The sequence below is a fragment of the Chiloscyllium plagiosum genome, unplaced genomic scaffold, assembly GCF_037043375.1.
Source record: "Chiloscyllium plagiosum isolate Xiang-an unplaced genomic scaffold, Cpla_swu_hap1 HiC_scaffold_2, whole genome shotgun sequence".
Classification (NCBI taxonomy): Eukaryota; Metazoa; Chordata; class Chondrichthyes; order Orectolobiformes; family Hemiscylliidae; genus Chiloscyllium; species Chiloscyllium plagiosum.
In genome coordinates, this window is record NW_028270140.1 from 91,879,521 (window position 1) to 91,897,531 (window position 18,011).

An 18,011-nucleotide genomic window follows, 5' to 3' on the forward strand; every position below is an offset into this window, starting at 1 on the left:
GGTACTTGAACTGGATGGAAACTTGCAAGTGGCGGTGTTCTCATGCATCTGCTGTCCTTGACCAGAAGGTGATAGAGGTTATGATTTTGGAAGGTGCTGCCAGAGGAGACTTGATAAATTACAGCAGTGCATCTTGCACATGGTACACACTGCTGCCAATGTGTATTGATGATGATAACAACTCTGAGGAGTCTTGAATGCCAAATATTTGCAATCATCAGTAAAATCTCTACCCCAGGTGTATGTTGGAGGGGAGATTATTGATGAAGCAGGGGAACATGTTTGGACTAAGACACTACTTTGAAGAAATTCTGCAGTGAGATCCTAGGACTGAAATGATTGACCTACAACAATCTCAGCCATCTTCTTTTCTGGCATGTATGATTCCAACAAGCAGAGAGTTTTCCCCCAATTCCCAATGACTATAGTTTTGCTTGGGCTCCTTGATGCTACACTTGGTCAACCATAGGCTCGATTTCAAAGGTAGTCACTCACACCTCACCTCTGAAAATTGGTTCTTTTGTCCATGGTTGTAATGAAGTCAGAATCTGAATGGTCCTGGCAGAACCCAAACTGAATGTCAGTGAGCAGGTTATTCCTTTGCAAATACCACTTGATAGCACTGTCAATGTCATCATCACTTTACTGGTGATTGAGAGTAGACTGATGGGGTCAAATTTATCTTCTTGTTTACAGGACATATTTGGAGAATGTTCCACATTGTCAGGTGGATGCCAGAGGTGCAACACATTCTAGAAAAAGATTTTTCAGTTCCAATGCCAACATTTTTGTCAGGGTGCACAGCCTTCAGTTGTTTCTTGATATCATGTGGAGCTGAGCTCCCACAGGGTTAATGTTGGGAATATTTGTGAAACTTCCACCTTCTGACAGTTATTTAATTGTCCATCACTTTTCAAGGCAGGATATATAGGACTGTGGAGCATATAACAAAGTTGTTGGTTGTGGGATTGTTTAGCCTTGTCTATCACTTGCTGCCTCCAATGTTTGGCTTGCAAGTAGTGCTGTATTGTAGCTTCACAGGTTGACATCTAATTTTTAGGCATGGCTGGTGCTGCTCCTGCGTGCCCTCCTGCTTTCTTCATTGAACCAGATTTCATTCCCTGGCAGGATAGTAATGCTAGGCTGAAGGTTGCAGATTTTGGTTGACTGCAATTTGGCTGCTGTCAGTGGCCCAAAGTAACACATGGTTGCCCAATTTTGAATTAGAATATTACAGTGCATACAGGCCCTTTGGCCCTCATTGTTAGATCTATTTGAAATCTGTCCTATTTAGCACACAGACAGATCAGGTTGTATGGCATTGTATACAATGTGAAGAAAGGATTTTGTCTCCACAAGGACTGTGAAATGGCCACTCATAGAGACAGTCATGGACAGGTTTCTCTGTGGTAAGTGGATTGGTAAGGATAAGGTCAAGTATGTTTTTCCATCTTGTTGGTTCCTCCACCATCTGCTGCAGGACTTGACCAGAACATACAGTAGTGGTGCATCAAACCACTCTTGATGTGGGTCATTGACGTTCTCCATCCAGAGTACTTACATTGTCCTTGCACCCATATTGCTTGCTCTACATATTGTTCAACATGGAATTCACCTGCTGGTAGGACAGGACATGCCCAGGAGTGGTGATGGCGGTGTCTGGGACACTGTTTGTAAGGTTTCATTCTGACTGAATGACAATATCAGGCTACTGCTTGATTAGTCTGTGAAACACCTCGTCCTATTTGTGACACAAGTTGCTATGGAGGATTTTGCTGACACAGTTTCTGATGTCTGGGTTGGTGTCAAGCAGATCATTGAATTACTTTCCATTGTAGTCATTGATAGAACTGAGTGGTTTGTTAGGCCATTTCAGAAAGCTTTTTAGGGTCAATCACATTGCTGTGGAATCACATGTAGACCAGGCCAGTTAAGGACAGCAGATTTCCCTCCAAGAAGAACATTTGTGAACTGGATATTTCAATCAATATTAGACAAGCTTTTTATTTGAGATTTTATGGAATTAATATTTTACCATCTGCCAAAATGGGATTTATTTCCACATCCCCTGAACATTAACCTGGGGTTTAGATAACATGCCCAATGACATGCTATTATATCCCACTTAATTAATATGTCTGAGAGATACATCTAATTTTTAGGCATGGCTGGTGCTGCTCCTGCGTGCCCTCCTGCTTTCTTCATTGAACCAGATTTCATTCCCTGGCAGGATAGTAATGCTAGGCTGAAGATTGCAGATTTTGGTTGACTGCAATTTGGCTGCTGTCAGTGGCCCAAAGTAACACATGGTTACTTTGGGCCACTGACTATCATCTAAATCACTACCTAAGAAGGCTAACTATCATGTTGCTGTTTGATTAAGATTTGCCTTCCCCCAAAACAACAACTTGTTGCTTTAAATAGCAGTTTTAAATCAATACAAATACCTCAAGGCACTTCATAGGAGCATTAAAAAGCAATTAGGTCCTTTTGCTTGGTGAGATGTAGATTTTGAAAGGAGTCTCTCTCTCTCCAATTTCTCAAATCAGACAGCGTTCCTTTCCTCTCATCAGAAGTTTAATCTTTTTCCAGCTCTTCCAATCAATAATTTGGTCTCTCTCACGCTCATCCATTTAGAGGATCCTACCTTGTGCTTCTGTTGCTCCTCGAAGACAGAATCTATAACTGGAAGAGCAGCAAGAGTGGGTGGGAGAAGTTGAATTGGATTGGAGAAATTCGCAGGTTCTGCCATTTTGAGTTTCAGCAGGGGGCAAGTGTAAAAGGGGGATAGTGGAGGAAGAGGATGGATGATGTTGGGCTTGAGTTATAGCTGTGCATGTTGGTTACCCTGGTCTAATTTGTCCTTGTGCTGATTTTTGTTCTTGTGATTCTTGTTAATGCATCAGTTGATGCGTCTTCTAATTTTGGCATGTAAACATGCATGATTTTGAAGTTTGTGTTGAAAATGCAGAACTTTGGTATAATTACACTACATTTATTTTTTTCATCTGCAAGTTATTTTATTTCAGCAAAAAATCTGCTTCTCTCATGTTCCATTTGGGGTGTAAAATCTGATGATTTTAATGCTGAATATTAATTGTAATTTTAAAAAAAAGAATCACGCTTTGGCTTTTCAATTCTAAGTTGTGCATAATTAAGTATTAATATTACAGAGTCAAACCTAATTGAAAGCTGATCATTTTGACTTAGTAGCAATCATGAATCCCATGGCAACTAGGCGAGTGGAGGCAAGTAGTTGAGAAGAGAGGCATGAGGTGTCACTGAAGATTTATTTACAATAAATTCACTTGCATCTTTCTGCTAAGTAATTAAGGCATTATTGATGTTGTGAGGAATCCAATTATTGAGTTGTTTTGGTCCTGGATCCTGGATTTGCCAGCCACAAAATCTATTTTTCAATCTATCAGTTGCCATCTTGAACTGATGCAGTACATTTGGTATACGTACAGCTGCAATGTTGTGATGGAGGGAGTTCTTGGACGTTGACCTAGCAACACTGAAAGAACAACCATGTATTTCAAAGTCAGGATGGTGCATGGCTTTGAGGGACATATGCAGGTATTCTACCAGAATATGCTGCCCTTGTTCTTTTGGATAGTTGTGGGTTTAAAAGATGCTGTTGAAAGTGCTTTCGTAAAGCTCTGCTGTGCATGGCCTGACGAAGGATTACACCCAAAATGTCAACTTCTCCACCTCCTGATGCTGCCTGGCCCCCTGTCTTCTTCCAGCCTCCTGCCTGTCTATTGTGCATATAATAGATGGCACACATTGCTACCACTCTTGGTGGTGGAGGCAGCTTGTGGATATGATGGCTGCTTTTTGTGACATCAAGACACCAAAGATTCAACCGATAACTAGGGAACAAAGTTTGGAACCAATACTGAAGGCAATGGCTTCTGTTGTCCCAATATTTACTTGGAGAAAATTTCTTCTTGCCCTTTCATTATGGAGTATGGGGGTAAGTATTCTTATAATTTTACATCAGTTGAAGAATCGAGAGGGGTGGTAGTGACATGCAGCTGGTGTAGCCAGATTCATGTTGTTACTACATGTAAATGAGAAATAACAAGGGTGAAGCATAAATCATTGGGACGAGTAAAAGGAAGATCTCATCAGAGATAACGGTACAGGAACAGAAAGAAATGGTATTGCAAATATTTGGGGGAAGCAATGGCATAGTGGTGACGTCTCTGGACTAATAACCTAGAACCTTAGGCCAATGTTCAGGGGAATCCCGTCGCAGCAGATGGCGAAATTTGACTTCAATAAAAATCTGGAATAAAACACTGGCCCAAACATGACCACTGTCTATGTTTCTAAAAGTCCATTTGGTTCACTAAGGTTGCTTAAAGAAGGAAATCTGCTGTCCTGACCTGGTCTGGTCCACTGAGTCTTCAGACTCACAGCAATGTGGTTGATACTGAATCCTCTAGGCAATTAAGGGATGGTAATAAATGCAAGCCTAATCCATATCCTGTAAATGAATAAAAAAACTCAGTTTATCCTGTCCAAGCCCAAAGGAGAACATTTGGCTGTCCCTGCATCACTCCAATACATACAAATTGGAGGCATACCCAGCAATCTGACTGATTTCCAAGCTCAATATCACTGATCCATTGACTCTTCCCATTGGTAAGAGTCCCTTTCAGGAAGGCAATATCAATTTTTTGTCTCCACAAGCTCCAAATCAAATATATTTTTGCTTTGGCTCTAAGGCCTTTTTTTCTTTAAATCTGTCTTCAATAAGGCTTTAATAACTATTGTTCCATTGCAGATTGTCTGCTCAGCAGAAATTTCCTCCAAGAAATCACACATAAATATTGGCCGTCAATTAAAAAACAGAATCAAGTTCATAGCAAGTTGAAGGAAGAGTCTTGCAATTCAAGGGAAATGCCTTGATGTTTTAGTGAGCCTATGTATAGATTTCCCTGGTATTCCAAAGTGGAATGGGTTTCAGATAATCGAAAGAATCTCTGCTTATTGACCTCTTCTGGTCATTCAGACTGTCAGCTTAAATAAAAGTAGAGTATCCAAAACCTTTTTTAAAAAATTCACTTACAGGATATGGGCTTTTCTGGCTTGGCCAACATTTATTGCCCATCCCCAGCTGCCTTTGAGAAGATGGTGGTGAGCTGTCTTCTTGGACAGTTGCTATGCATGTGCTGTAGGTAGTCTTGCCCTTAGGGAATTCCATGATTTTAACCCAGTGAAACTGAAGAACAGTGAGTGGCTTGGAGGGGAAAGAGGAGGGTGGCATTCCATGCACCTGTTGCTCTTGTCCTTTAGATAGTAATCATAGAGTCATACAGCAGAGAAACAATGCTTTCAGCCCAACTCACCCATGCCAACCAGGTTTCCTAAACTGAACTAGTCCCATTTGCCTACATTTGGACGATGTTTTTCTAAATCTTTCCTATCCATGCACCTATGCAATTATCTTTTAAATGTAACTGTACTCAACTGTACCACTTCCTCTTGCAGCTTATTCCATATATGCACCAGCCTGTGTGTGAAAAAGTTGCCCCTCAGGTCCGCATTAAATCTTTCCACTGTCACCTTAAACCTATGCCCTCTAGTTTTGGACTCCCCTATCCTTGGTGAGCCTTATGATTTTATAAACCTCTATAAGGTCACCTCTCAACTTCCTATGTTCCAGGGATAAAAAGTCCCAACCTATCCAGCCACGGTAATATCCTTGTAAATGTTTTTTGCACCCCTTCCAGTTTAATAACATCCTTCCTATTACAGGGGGACCAGAATTATATGCAGTACACCAAATGTAGCCTTACCAATGTCTTGTACAGCCATAACATGACATCCCAACATCTGTACACAATACAGAGGAACCTCGATTATCTGAATATCAATTATATGAAAATCGGATTATCTAAAGCAGACTAGATTCCCTACAATGTGGAAACAGGCCCTTCGGCCCAACAGGTCCACACCGACCCTCCGAAGAGTAACCCACCCAGACCCATTTCCCTCTGACCTAACACTAATGCACCTAACACTATGGGCAATTTAGCATGGTCAATTCACCTGACCGGCACATCTTTGGACTGGGGGAAGAAACCAGAGCAACCGGAGAAAACCCACGCAGACACGGGGAGAACATGCAAACTCCACACAGACAGTCGCCTGACGCTGGAATCAAACCTGGGACCCTGGTGCTGTGAGGCAGCAGTGCGAACCATGCCGTCCCGATAGAAACATTACATCAAAGACGTGTTTCCATCAATGATCAGGTATTTTGTTTACAGTGATTAAACAGGCACCATCTCCAAATGACTGACCTCCCACTCTCTCTTCCCACACTGGAGTTTTACAGAGAGGTGTACCCTAAACGCCCCCCTTCCCTAGATAATCTCTCTAAAATTGTCCCGTACAGGGCAAATGTGGAACCTGTCAAAAGGTTGCAGTAAAACTTTGTGTGTGTGGCTGTGGTTGTGTATTTATACTGTTTGGAGACTTACCAAACAAAGGCAGCTGCAGCAGTCTTGTTGTTGGTGTCCAGACCGGATGTCCCAGAGAGGGGGCAGGGGGGACGGGACAGGAGTGGACGGGGGTGAATGGGTATGTGGGAGTTGCACGGGGTGGGGGAGGGCGGGGGGCAGTGTTGGGATCGGGGTAGTGGCACGGTGTTGGACAGGGTTGGGGCCGGGGCGGTGTTGGGCGAGGCCGGGCGATATTGGACGGGGTTGGGGGAGGGGGCGGTGTTGGGGTCGGGGGTGGTGTTGGCGGGGGCGGTGTTGGATGGAGCTGGGGTCGGGGGGAGGTGTTGGATGGGTTTGGGAGGGGCGGTGTTGGGATCGTGGGCGGTGTGGGGTGGAGTGGGGTCGGGATGAGTGTTGCATGGGTTCAGGGCGGGGGTGGGTATTGCATGGGTTCGGGGCGGGGGTGGTGTTCGGTCGGGTGGGTGTTGTTGGATGGGGTTTGGGGCGGGGGCGGTGTTGGACAGGGTTGGACTGGGTTGGGGGTGTGCGGGGGGGGGGGGCGGGACTCACGCACTGTGTGCTGTTGCAGTCTCCTGAACGGGGAGCAGACTTTAAAAACTCTGAGTTCCAGAGGAAAGGCATTTAATCAATTTAAGAGAATAACTGATTATCTGAACGAAATAGTGCCCGCCCGTCTCATATGGATAATTGAGGTTCCCCTGTACTCTAACCAATGAAAGCAAGTGTGACAAATGCCTTCCTCAGCATTCTGTCGACCTGTAATGCCACTTGCATGGAACTACGTACCTGCACTCCTCAATGTCTCTGATCAACAACACTCCCCAGGCTCTACCATTAACTGTGTAAGTCTTGCCCAGGTTTGTCTTACCAAAATACCAAGTCAGAAGTCACACGGCACCAGGTTACAGTCTAACAGGTCTATTTAAAATCATAAGATTTTGGAGCACTGCTCATTTATCAGGTGAAGTGATCACTTGATGAAGGAACAAAAGCTTGTAATTTCAAATAAACCTGTTGGACTATAATCTGGTGTCATGTGACTTCTGATTTTGTCCACCCCAACCCAAAACAGCACCTCCACATCACGGTTACCAAAATACAACACCTGCATTTATCTAATTTAAACGCCATCTGCCATTCCTCAGCTCATGATTCACTGGTCAAGATCCCACTGTACTCTTAGATGACCTTCTTCACTGTCCACTATACCACCAAGTTTGTCATTCTTGATGCCCGAAACATTTGCTCTCCTCGGATGCTGCCTGACCTGCTGTGCTTTATCCAGTGCCACACGTTTTGACTCTGATCTCTAGAATCTGCAGTCCTCACTTTCTCCCACAAATTTTGGTATCATCCGCAAACTTACTAAGCATGCCTTCTATATTCTCATCCAAATGGTTATTATGAATGATGAACAACCGGACCCAGCACTGATCCTTGAGGCACACTGCTGGTCACAGGCCTCCAGTCTGAACACCAACCCTCTACCATCACCCTCTGTCTTCTATCATCAAGCCAATTTCGTCTCAAATTGACTAGCTCTCCCTGAATCCCATATGATCTAACTTTACTAATCAGTCTACCATGTGGAACCTGTCGAAGGCCTTGCTAAAGTCCATGTAGACAAAGTCTACCATTCTGCCTTCAGCTATCTTCTTGGTTACTTCTTCAAAAAGCTCAAACAAGTTTGAGAAGCACGATTTCCCATGCCTCATTCCTGATGAAGGGCTTACGCCTGAAACATCGATTCTTCTGCTCTTCAGGTGTTGCCCGACTCGCTGTGCTTTTCCAGCAACACACTCTCGATAACGATTTCCTATGCACAAAGCCTTGCTGACTATCCCTAATCAGTTCTTGCTTTTCCAAATGCATGTAGACTCTGTCTCTCAGAGTCCCCTCCAACAATGTACCTACCACTGACATCAGGCGCACCAGTCTGTAGGTCCCAAGCTTTTCCTTCCAGCCTTTCTTAAATAATGGCGCAGCATTTGCCAGCCTCCAGTCTTCCAGCAACTCATCCTTAGCTGTCAATAATACAAATATCTCTGCTGGGGAACCACATCCCAAAATGTCTTCGGGTATACTTGATCAGCTCCTGGGAATTTATCTACCTTGATTACCTTCTCTTCTTTAATTTGAAGTGTTTTCAAGACATCACTATTTAATACCGTGGGTTCCATAGCTTCCATGTCTTCCTCCATAGTAAATACTGAAACAAAGTATTCATTTAGGACCTCACTCATCTCCTGTGATGGAGATAGATAGCCTCATTGATCTTTAAGGGGTCCTATTCTCTCCCTCGTTATTCTTTTGCCTTTAATGTTCTTGTAGACTCTTTTTGGATTTTCTTTAACCTTATCTGCCAAAGTCATCTCATGTCTCCTTTTTGCCCTCCTGATTTCTCTTTTCTGTGTATTCCTACACCCCCTTATACTCAAGGAATTCACTTCATCCCAGCTGTCTATACTTGACATATGCCTTCTTCTTTTTATTGACCACAACCTCAATATCTCTAGTCATCCAGTGTTCCCTACTCCTGCCAGCCTTGTTCTTCACACTAGCAGGAACACGCTGTCCCTGAGATCTCATTTTTGAAAGCCTCCCACTGGCCAGACATCCCTTCACCTGCAAAAAGTCTCCCCCAATCAACATTTGAACGTTCCTGTCTAATGTTCTTGCCCCAATTTATAACTTTAACTTGAGGACTAGGCCTATTCTTTTCCATAAGTATTTCAAAAATAATAGAATTATGGTCACTTATCCCAGAGTGCTCCCCACTATCACCTCAATTACTAACCCTGCCTTATCTCCCAAGAGGATGTTGAGTTTTGCTCCTTTTCTAGTAGGACCACCTACAGATTGAATTAGAATATTTTCTTGAATACACTTAACAAATTCCTCCCAAGCCAAGTCCTTAACACTATGACACTCCCAATCTATGTTTGGAAAAATAAAATCAACGATTAAACCTTATTATTCTTACAGCTATCTGTGATATCTCGACATATTTGCTCAATTTCCTGCTTACTATTAGCAGGGGGGTTGGGGGGAGGAGGGGGTTCTATAATAAAATCCCATCAAAGTGATCACACCCTTCTTATTTCTCAGTTCCACCTTCACTGGATGATCCCCCAGGAATATCCTCTCTCAGTACCGTCATGATGTGTTGTTCTTAAACAAAAATATGACTCCCCGCTCCTCTCTTGCATACCCCAGGACGTTGAGCTACCAGTCTTGTCCCTCCCTTAGCCATATTTCTGTAATAGTTATGATATCCCATTCCCATGTTCGCATCCCAGCCCTGAGCTAATCTGCCTTACCTGTCAGGCCTCTTGCATTGAAATAAATGCATTTCATCAGTTACCCCTTGTTCTCTGCTGTGCCCTTGCCTGCCTTGTCTATTTAACTCATTCTCTTTAACTTCTGTACCAGCCTCAACGTTCTCTCTTGTCTCACTCTTTCTTAGGGTACCACCCTCCCCAGTAGCTCGAGTTCCCCACCAGGATATATGTTGTCCTCCACCTCGAAGAAACCTTTTCCTCTTGTACAGGTCACTTCTGCCCCAGAAGAGATCCCAAAAATCTGAATCCCTGTCCCCTGCACCAGCTTCTCAGCCATGCATTAATCTGTTTTATTCTCCTATTCCTACTTTCACTAGCACATGATACTGGGTGTGATCCAGAGATTAATACCCTTGAGGTCCTGCTTTTTAATCTCCTGCCTAACTCACTTTTTTCACTCTGCAGGGCCTCATTCTTTTTTCTCCTAAGTCATTGGTACCAATCTGTTCAACAACCTTTCACTACTCATGCTTCCCTTTGTGAATCTGCTGCAATCACTCTGAAATGCCCTTGACCTTTGCACGAGGCAGGCAACATACCATTCTAAAGCGTTTGCATGCTAAGGAATTTCTGCAGTGCATCTTAGAGATAGTACATACCACTGCTACTGAGCCTCAGCTGTGGTGGTAGTAGATGCTTGTGAATGTGGTGCCAATCAAGCTGGCTACTTTGTCCTGGATGGTGTCAAGATTCTTGAGTGTTGTTGGAGCTATACTCATCCAGGCAAGTTGGGAGTACTCCAACACACTCCTGACTTGTGATTTGTAGATGATGGACAAACTTTGGGAGAGTCAGGAGGGGAGTTATTTGCTGCAGGATTCCTGGCCTTTAGGCTGCCCTTACAGCCACAATATTTGTATGACTAGTTTCAATTTCTGAGTGTTATAAACAGCTTATGGAAATTAACACTTAAATAATCAGACATCAGAAAGTTTACCACAGTATCCTGGTGTTCCACATATAGTCTTCATGGTCACTTGTTCTTCTGTAATTTTGGAAAGTCCAAAGTCAGCTGAAAAGAGGGGAAGAGAGTGCACTGTTTTATCTTCCTTCATTATCATTTTTTTCTGGAAAGATTAAAGATGAAATTTATGAAATTTATGAAATTGTTTCTAACAAGAGTTCTCAATGATTACTGCCTAAGGCATCCAATAATTAAGACAGTTCTTTCATATAGCTGCAGTAATAGAATGAATTCAAGTATTGGTTGCACATACATCAAACAAGTGATCATTGAGATTTGTCAATTTACACAATTTTAAAAAAACTAAATCAGTTCAGCTCTTTTACTAAATAAATAGCCTTTGTACATTGATGCAGTGTTTAGGATAAATTTGAAATGAATGTGTATATGTTATATTTAATAAATATTGGATTCTAATAATTAAATCATTAATCAATTTAAATTGCAGTTGTGATTTGGCTACAATTCAAATCAATACTGTAGGTGTTCAGCAGATACAATTAAGTTCTAGAGTGAAAACTGAGTGTTTTTTTTGCCTGTCATCTCAATCCACGATTTTACAACACCCATGAAATTAATAAGAGGTCACCTGTAATCTTTTAGTTTATGTAATTTTATTTTCATCATAAGGATTTATTTAGGCTCGTTAAATCTACGGTGATCGATAAGACCTGGAAGAAAACTCTTTGTGCCTGACGTCAGAGGATTGAAACTGCAATAAATTACTTTCAAGGCTAAACTTACATAATATTGGTGATCTGCCAACATCTGTCATGCCTACACTGGTGATTTGTCTAATTGAAGAATACAATTCCTCCACAACTGATAAAGAGCTAAGAGGAGTAGGATTTATGAATCACCCTTGATGAGATCTTTGGTCATATGTTTGTGCCTGAACATCTTTGGAGGGGGAATACTCTTTCGAGAGAGGTGAGCACCATAGCCGGACTGGAAAGCTTCATCTCCCATTCCAACTCCATTTTGATTTAGCTCACTCCCTCTCTCCCCACCTTCTCCTCACCTTTGTGGCATACGCTATCTTTAACAAGCTTTGCATGTAAATTAATTAATTGGAAAACAAGGTATTTACTGATGGGCATAACTAGATGAAAAATACCAAAGGTGATTTGGTGACGGGAAAAAAAATGTTCAGCTGAATTTAACAGCACTTCTGGATATAAATAAAAAGACAGGCTTGATGGAATGATTTGTCATTAATGAGGAAATAGTAACACAAATAACTCTTAAAAATCCAAAACCTCAAAATTCAAACAAATTAAACCAGTAAATGATTTGTTCACAATATGTGGGCATTACTGGCTAGGCCTGTATTGAATGCCCTTCCTTAAATGCCCTGGAAAAGAGGGTGTTGAACTCCTTCTTGTTGCACTACTATCATTGGGGTATAGGAACATCCACAGTGCTGATAGAAGAGTTCCAAAGTAATACTATAATAGATGCAGGACTAAAAATCCAGAGGCCTGGACTAATGTTCCCAAGATGAAATACAAACATTCCCATGGTAGCTGATAGAATTTAAGTGTAATTAGAAACTAAGTTGTTTTTATTCTCTTAGGACATGGGCATTATTTCTCATTCCTATTTGCTCTTGGAAAGGGTGGTGGTGAGTAGCTTTCTTGAACCACCACAGTTCATGTGCTGTTGATAGACCCACAATACAATTAGGGAGCGGATTCCAAGATTTTTACCCAGCGACACTGAAGGAACAGTGATATGTTTCCATGTCAGGGTGGTGAGTGGCTTGAAGGAAACTTGCAGGTGGTGGTGTTCCCATATATCTACTGCCATAGTTCTTCTAGATGGAATTGATTATGTTTTTGGAAATTGCTTTCTGAAGATCTTTGGCAAATTTCTGCTGAGCATCCTGTAGAAAGTATATACTGCTGCTCCTGAGCATCCATGGTGGAGGGAGTGGATGCTTGTGGATGTGGTTCCAATCAAGCAGGTTGCTTTGTCCTGGATGGTGTCAAGCTTCTTCAGTGTAGTTGGAGCTGCATTCATCCAGGGGTGTATTCTATCACACTCCTGACTTGTGCCTTGTTGGTGGACAGGCTTTGGGTAGAAAGGAAATGAGTTACTTGCTACAGTATTCCTAGCCTCTGATGAGATATTATAGCCGCTGTATTTATATGGTGAGTCCAGTTGAGTTTCTGGTCAATAGTAACCTCCAAAATATTGAGAGTGAGATATTCAGTGACTGTAACACCATTGAATGTCAAAGAATGGTGGTATGATTGTCTCTTATTGGTGAGGTTACTGCCTGAGATTTGTGTGGCACAAAGGTTACTTGTCATTTGTCAGCCTAAGTCCTGATTTTGTTGCATTTGAACATTAACTGCTTCAGTATCTGAGGTATAGCGAATGACTCTGAACACTGTTCAATCATCCCCACTCTGGTCTTATAAAGCCGCTTAGGATACTACCCTGAGGAACTCCACTTGCAGAGATGTCCTGGAGTTGACATGACTGATCTCCAACAACCACAACCATCCTCCAGTGTGCCAAGTATGACTCCAATCAGTGGAGAGTTTTCCACCTAATTCTCATTGATTCTGTTTTGCTAGGTCTCCTTGATGCTGCACTTGGTTGAATGCAGCCATGATGTCAATGGATGTCACATCATGTCTGGAATTCAGCTGTTCTGTCCACGTTTGAACCAACATTGTAATTAAGTCAGGAGCTGAGTGGCCCTGATAGAACCAAACTCAAGCATCACTGAGCAGGCTGTTGCTAAGCAGGTGCTGCTTGATAGCACTGTTGATGGCAACTTCCATGACCTTACTGGTGTTTGAGATTAGATTAAATGGGCGATAGTTGCCTGGGTTTGATTTGTCCTGCTTTGTGTGTACAGGGCATAACTAGCAATTTTCCACATTGTCAGGTAAATGCCAGTGTTGTAACTGTACTGGAAGAGCTCAGCCAGGGGTGCAACAAGTTCTGGAGCTCAAGTCCTCAGTACTATTGCTGGAATGTTTCAGGGCTAACAGCCTTTACATATCCAGTACCTCCCACCATTTCTTGATATCGCGTGGAGTGAATCAGATTGGTTTAAGACTGACCTCTGTGTTGCTGGTGACCACTGAGGCAGAGTGGGATGGAGCAGCATGGCACCTTTTGGATTATTAGCATTGAGACAACTGTGCATCAAAGGCACATTAATCCCTTGTAACACCTGCCAAATCTGTCAAAAAGCGTGAGACTTGTTAAAATCTGTTAATATATGTCAATCCTGCCAAGAAATGTCGAGGCAGTCAAGACTTATTAGCTACCGATGATGTCTCTTTGCGCTCCTCTTGCTCAAATCTAGTCACATTCGATCACTTGCCATTCTCAGAACAACTCACCACCAGGGCTGGCATCCCTGGCACTGACACCAGGCAAACAGGCTGTTCTGAATCTGGACGCTGCTAGTCTGAAACTGTCTTGCAAGGTTCTGTTTGTCCCAGACCTGGAGGAATGATTAACACTTTACTCTTTTATTTTAAATTTTAGACATGGTGTTGGAACCCCAAGGCAGGCTTTCCACCCAGTCCTCTTCAGCTCTTTCTGGACAAAAAATGAGGAGTCTGAATAGCTATTTCTAAAGGTCAGGTTCACAGAGCCAGAAGGTTCCCCATTTTTGCATACCTGACGTAGAAAGGAAACTCAGAAGCAAAGGCTCGTTGTCACACAGACTAACCTCCATTAAGCTGTGTGGCACAGTGTTCCAATGTGCGATTTGGGACAGAGTGAGAACAGATCTAACCAGTCAAAATCGGGTACCTTGGGTCATCAACACAAGTAGAATTTATCCAATAGAATCCATAACCTCATGGCTTAGCACACACCCTGTTATCATGAATTCAGGGGATCAGCACTGGTTCAATGAGGAAAGCAAGGGTAGATACTAGAAGCAACGTGCATTTCAAAACAAGTTCCAATCCTGTAAAATAACTATACATGCATGTTAAACAGTAGAAGCCACATGCAACAGAGCAAAGTGGTCTCATTACCAAATCAGATCAGATTAAGGCAGTGCATTCTTGGAATGTCCAGTCACAAATGATGGATAATTAACAGAAAGAAAAGGCTCCACAAACTTGCCAACTTTTATATTTGATGCCCAGGTCAAATAAGGCAAGCTTGCTATATGCCTTCTTGACCACCACATTCACCAATGTTACCACTCTCAGAGATCTGTGGACCGATATGTATGTCAAAGCTCCTAAGATTTCAAACCTGAATTTGAACTTCCAAAGTGCCCCACCTTACATTTGTCTGGAAAATCCATTACAACCTTGGTCCAAATATGGATAAATGAGCTGAATTCAATAGGAGAGGAAAGAATGACTGCCCTTGACTTCAAAGACTGCATTAATCCAATTGTAACCTCAAGGAGCTGATAGGAATTACAGAGGAATCATATCTTGCACAAAATTTGGTTATGGTTGCCACGTGGAGGCTATTCATCTCAGTCTGAGGCCATCACTGAGGAGTTCCTCAGAATAGGGTTCTGGGTCCGACCATCTTCTGCTGATTTTTACTCATTATAAGGTCAGAAGTGAGGATGGTAGCAATGATTGCACAGTTTCAACATCATTCACACCTCCTCAAATCTGAAGTTGTCCATGGCTACACGCAACAAGACATGGACAACATTCAGGTTTGGGCTGAAAAGTGCTAAAATCATGCCACTCAAGTGCCAGACAATGAGCAATTCCAACAAGACCAAATCTAACCATCTCCCACTATTAGCATGCTAGAGTTTGCCATTGACCAGAAAGTAAACTGGATCAGAATATAAACAACAATTCAGACTTGTAATTCTGTGGAGAATAACTTACTTCTTGACATCCTAATGGCTGTCCATCATTTACTAGGCAAAGTTAGCAATGAAATGAAATACTCTCTACTTGCCTGAATAGTTGCAGCTAAGACAATTTACCTCAAGAAGCAGACAGACCAGCAGATGTCCTGTGTGGGATTCAGGATTATCAGCAGCAGTGTTAAAATATGTAGTGAGAGGGTACAGACGCAGAAACAGACAGACCAGTGCCAGAACACTGTGGAATTCAGGAAATGTGGCAGAGGTTAAAAGGAACAGCAAGTACAGAGAGGTCCCAGAAACAGACAGACCAGGATCAATGCTGTGTAGCAGCGAGGTTAAAAGGAACAGTGAGTGCAGAGAGATCCCAGAAAAAGACAGTTTTAAAAAATCAACAAAATCCTAGTGTGAAATTGCAAGAAAGCAGTAGATAATTGGTGGGTATTTCTCTTGTTCTTTTGTGACTGAATATTGATTTAAGACCCCAAGTGCAATTTGAAAACTTTACACAGGTAGCTAATATTTTAGAACTTAAAAACAAAACGTTTTCACTTGATAGTGTTAAGAGATTCCTGTGGCTTGTTGGACATAAACAAGAATGAGATTTTCCAATCCATACTTAAGTGGAAGCAGGGTAAAATAAATATCGTTAGCAGTTTTGATCTCCTCATTTAAAGGAAGGGAAGCAGTTCAGAGAAGATTCATTAACATGATCTCAAGAATGGAGGGAATGCCTTCTAAGCAAAGGCTAAATAGGTTGGGACATCCTCTTTAAACATTTGTTAAGTGATTAAATATTATACGTTTTTCATATTTTTGAAAATGAATGTGGTGCATTCTTTCAACACATTTAAACTGGCCACCATATTATACAAGTGTTTTTTCATATTTATTAGCTTAGTAATTTTTTTTGCAAGAAGAAAAAACAATTCGACAATTTTTGACAAAAAATAAATCATCTGTCTTTTAGGTTCTCTTGTAATTGCCCAGTGTGATAACTATTTAGACACTCACCTATTTTTAACAATGCATCTGGAGTAGGAGAAGCATAGAGAAGGTTTTCAGGCTTGAGATCACGATGAACAATTCCATTTTCATGCAGGTACTAAAACGAAACAAAGGAATACACTAAGAAGTGAGTACAGTCACTAATAGCTGAGACATGGGGCTGGCACAGTGGGTCAGTGGTTAGCACTGGTGCCTCACTGCTGCCTCACTGGGCCAAGGTCCCGGATTCGATTCCAGCCTCAGGCAACTGTCTGTATGGAGCTTGCACATTCTCTGCGTGTCCATGTGAGTTTCCTCTGGGTGCTCCGGTTTCCTCCCACAATCCAAAGATGTGCAGGTTAGGTGAATTAGCCACACTAAATTGCCCATAGTGTTCAGGGATGTGTAGGTTCAGGGATGTGCATTAATCAGGGGTAGAGTAATAGGGTAAGGAAATGAGTCTGGGTGGGATGCTCTTCGGAGGGTTGAAGCAGACTTGTGTGGCCAAATGGCCTGTTTATGCACACTGTAGGGATTCTATGACACTCCATTAGTACTTACAGGTGCTGCAATGATGTGGTTTCATCACTAAACCATTAAATGATATGGTGAATAAACATTCATATGGAACACACCGTTGCCAGCCAAATAATGATAATCATTCATGTTCATATGAATTGAATGTTGTATTTTTAATGAAATTCCAGGAATCCTTTGACAGCTAAATGTTCTCTACATTTCTGTGATGTAACCAGATTTTGCATGATCTGTGAGTTAATACATGTAGTACAAAATTGACTTCTGAACTGAGCTATGACCAGACTATTCTTTTACAATTTCTGCAGAAATACTTTGAGGGTGTAGTAGTCCAAAAGGAACAAAACTAAAACAAAGTGGAGGTGTAGAACAAACTTTTTTCAAAAAAAAAGTGTTTTATTTTTCAATGAAGACTTTTCCCCTTATCAGGTAACACTATTTTCATTTTAGGTTGATGACCTGATAATGTGATGGACTACATCCTCTTGCTGTCACAATTATGGGCAACTGAACAACTGAATTAACGGCCATAGATAGAGTGAACGGCAGAAGTAAAGGATGGATTTTCCGAAAGCCAGACAGTCATTATTCCAGAATAGATGGTAGTTCTCCATGAAGACCCTGCAGATCCTCATCGAAGCAGATTTAAGGAATTGCCAGCGAAATTGGAGACTCCACTGGGAAATCCCTCTACATCCAGACACCTCTGCAAGTATCCATTTAAATCAGAGAATTTGGAGGGTTATAATGAAATTAAGGAAAATTTAGTCCATTAAGTACAAGTAATGAAGAGGACTGATGAAAGCAGAGTGGTGGACATTGTCTACATGGACTTCAACAAGGTTCCAAATGATAAACATGTTAGATCACATGGAATA

The 18,011-nt window shown here is 42.0% G+C and overlaps 1 protein-coding gene across 3 annotated transcripts in view; it reads right to left on the reverse strand.

Annotated features, from left to right (window-relative positions):
• Positions 1 to 18,011, reverse strand: part of LOC122560168 (calcium/calmodulin-dependent protein kinase type IV) — a 163,190-nt gene that overhangs the window by 24,946 nt on the left and 120,233 nt on the right. For 2 of the 3 annotated variants that reach the window (XM_043710559.2, XM_043710525.2), the window contains exons 6-7: positions 16,624 to 16,714; positions 10,758 to 10,832 (exon numbers count right to left, since the gene is read on the reverse strand). In XM_043710559.2, coding sequence (XP_043566494.1) covers positions 10,758 to 10,832; positions 16,624 to 16,714 — 166 coding nt within the window. The remainder of the gene's footprint in view (positions 1 to 10,757; positions 10,833 to 16,623; positions 16,715 to 18,011) is intronic. The other variant, XM_043710542.2, reaches the window with a different exon arrangement.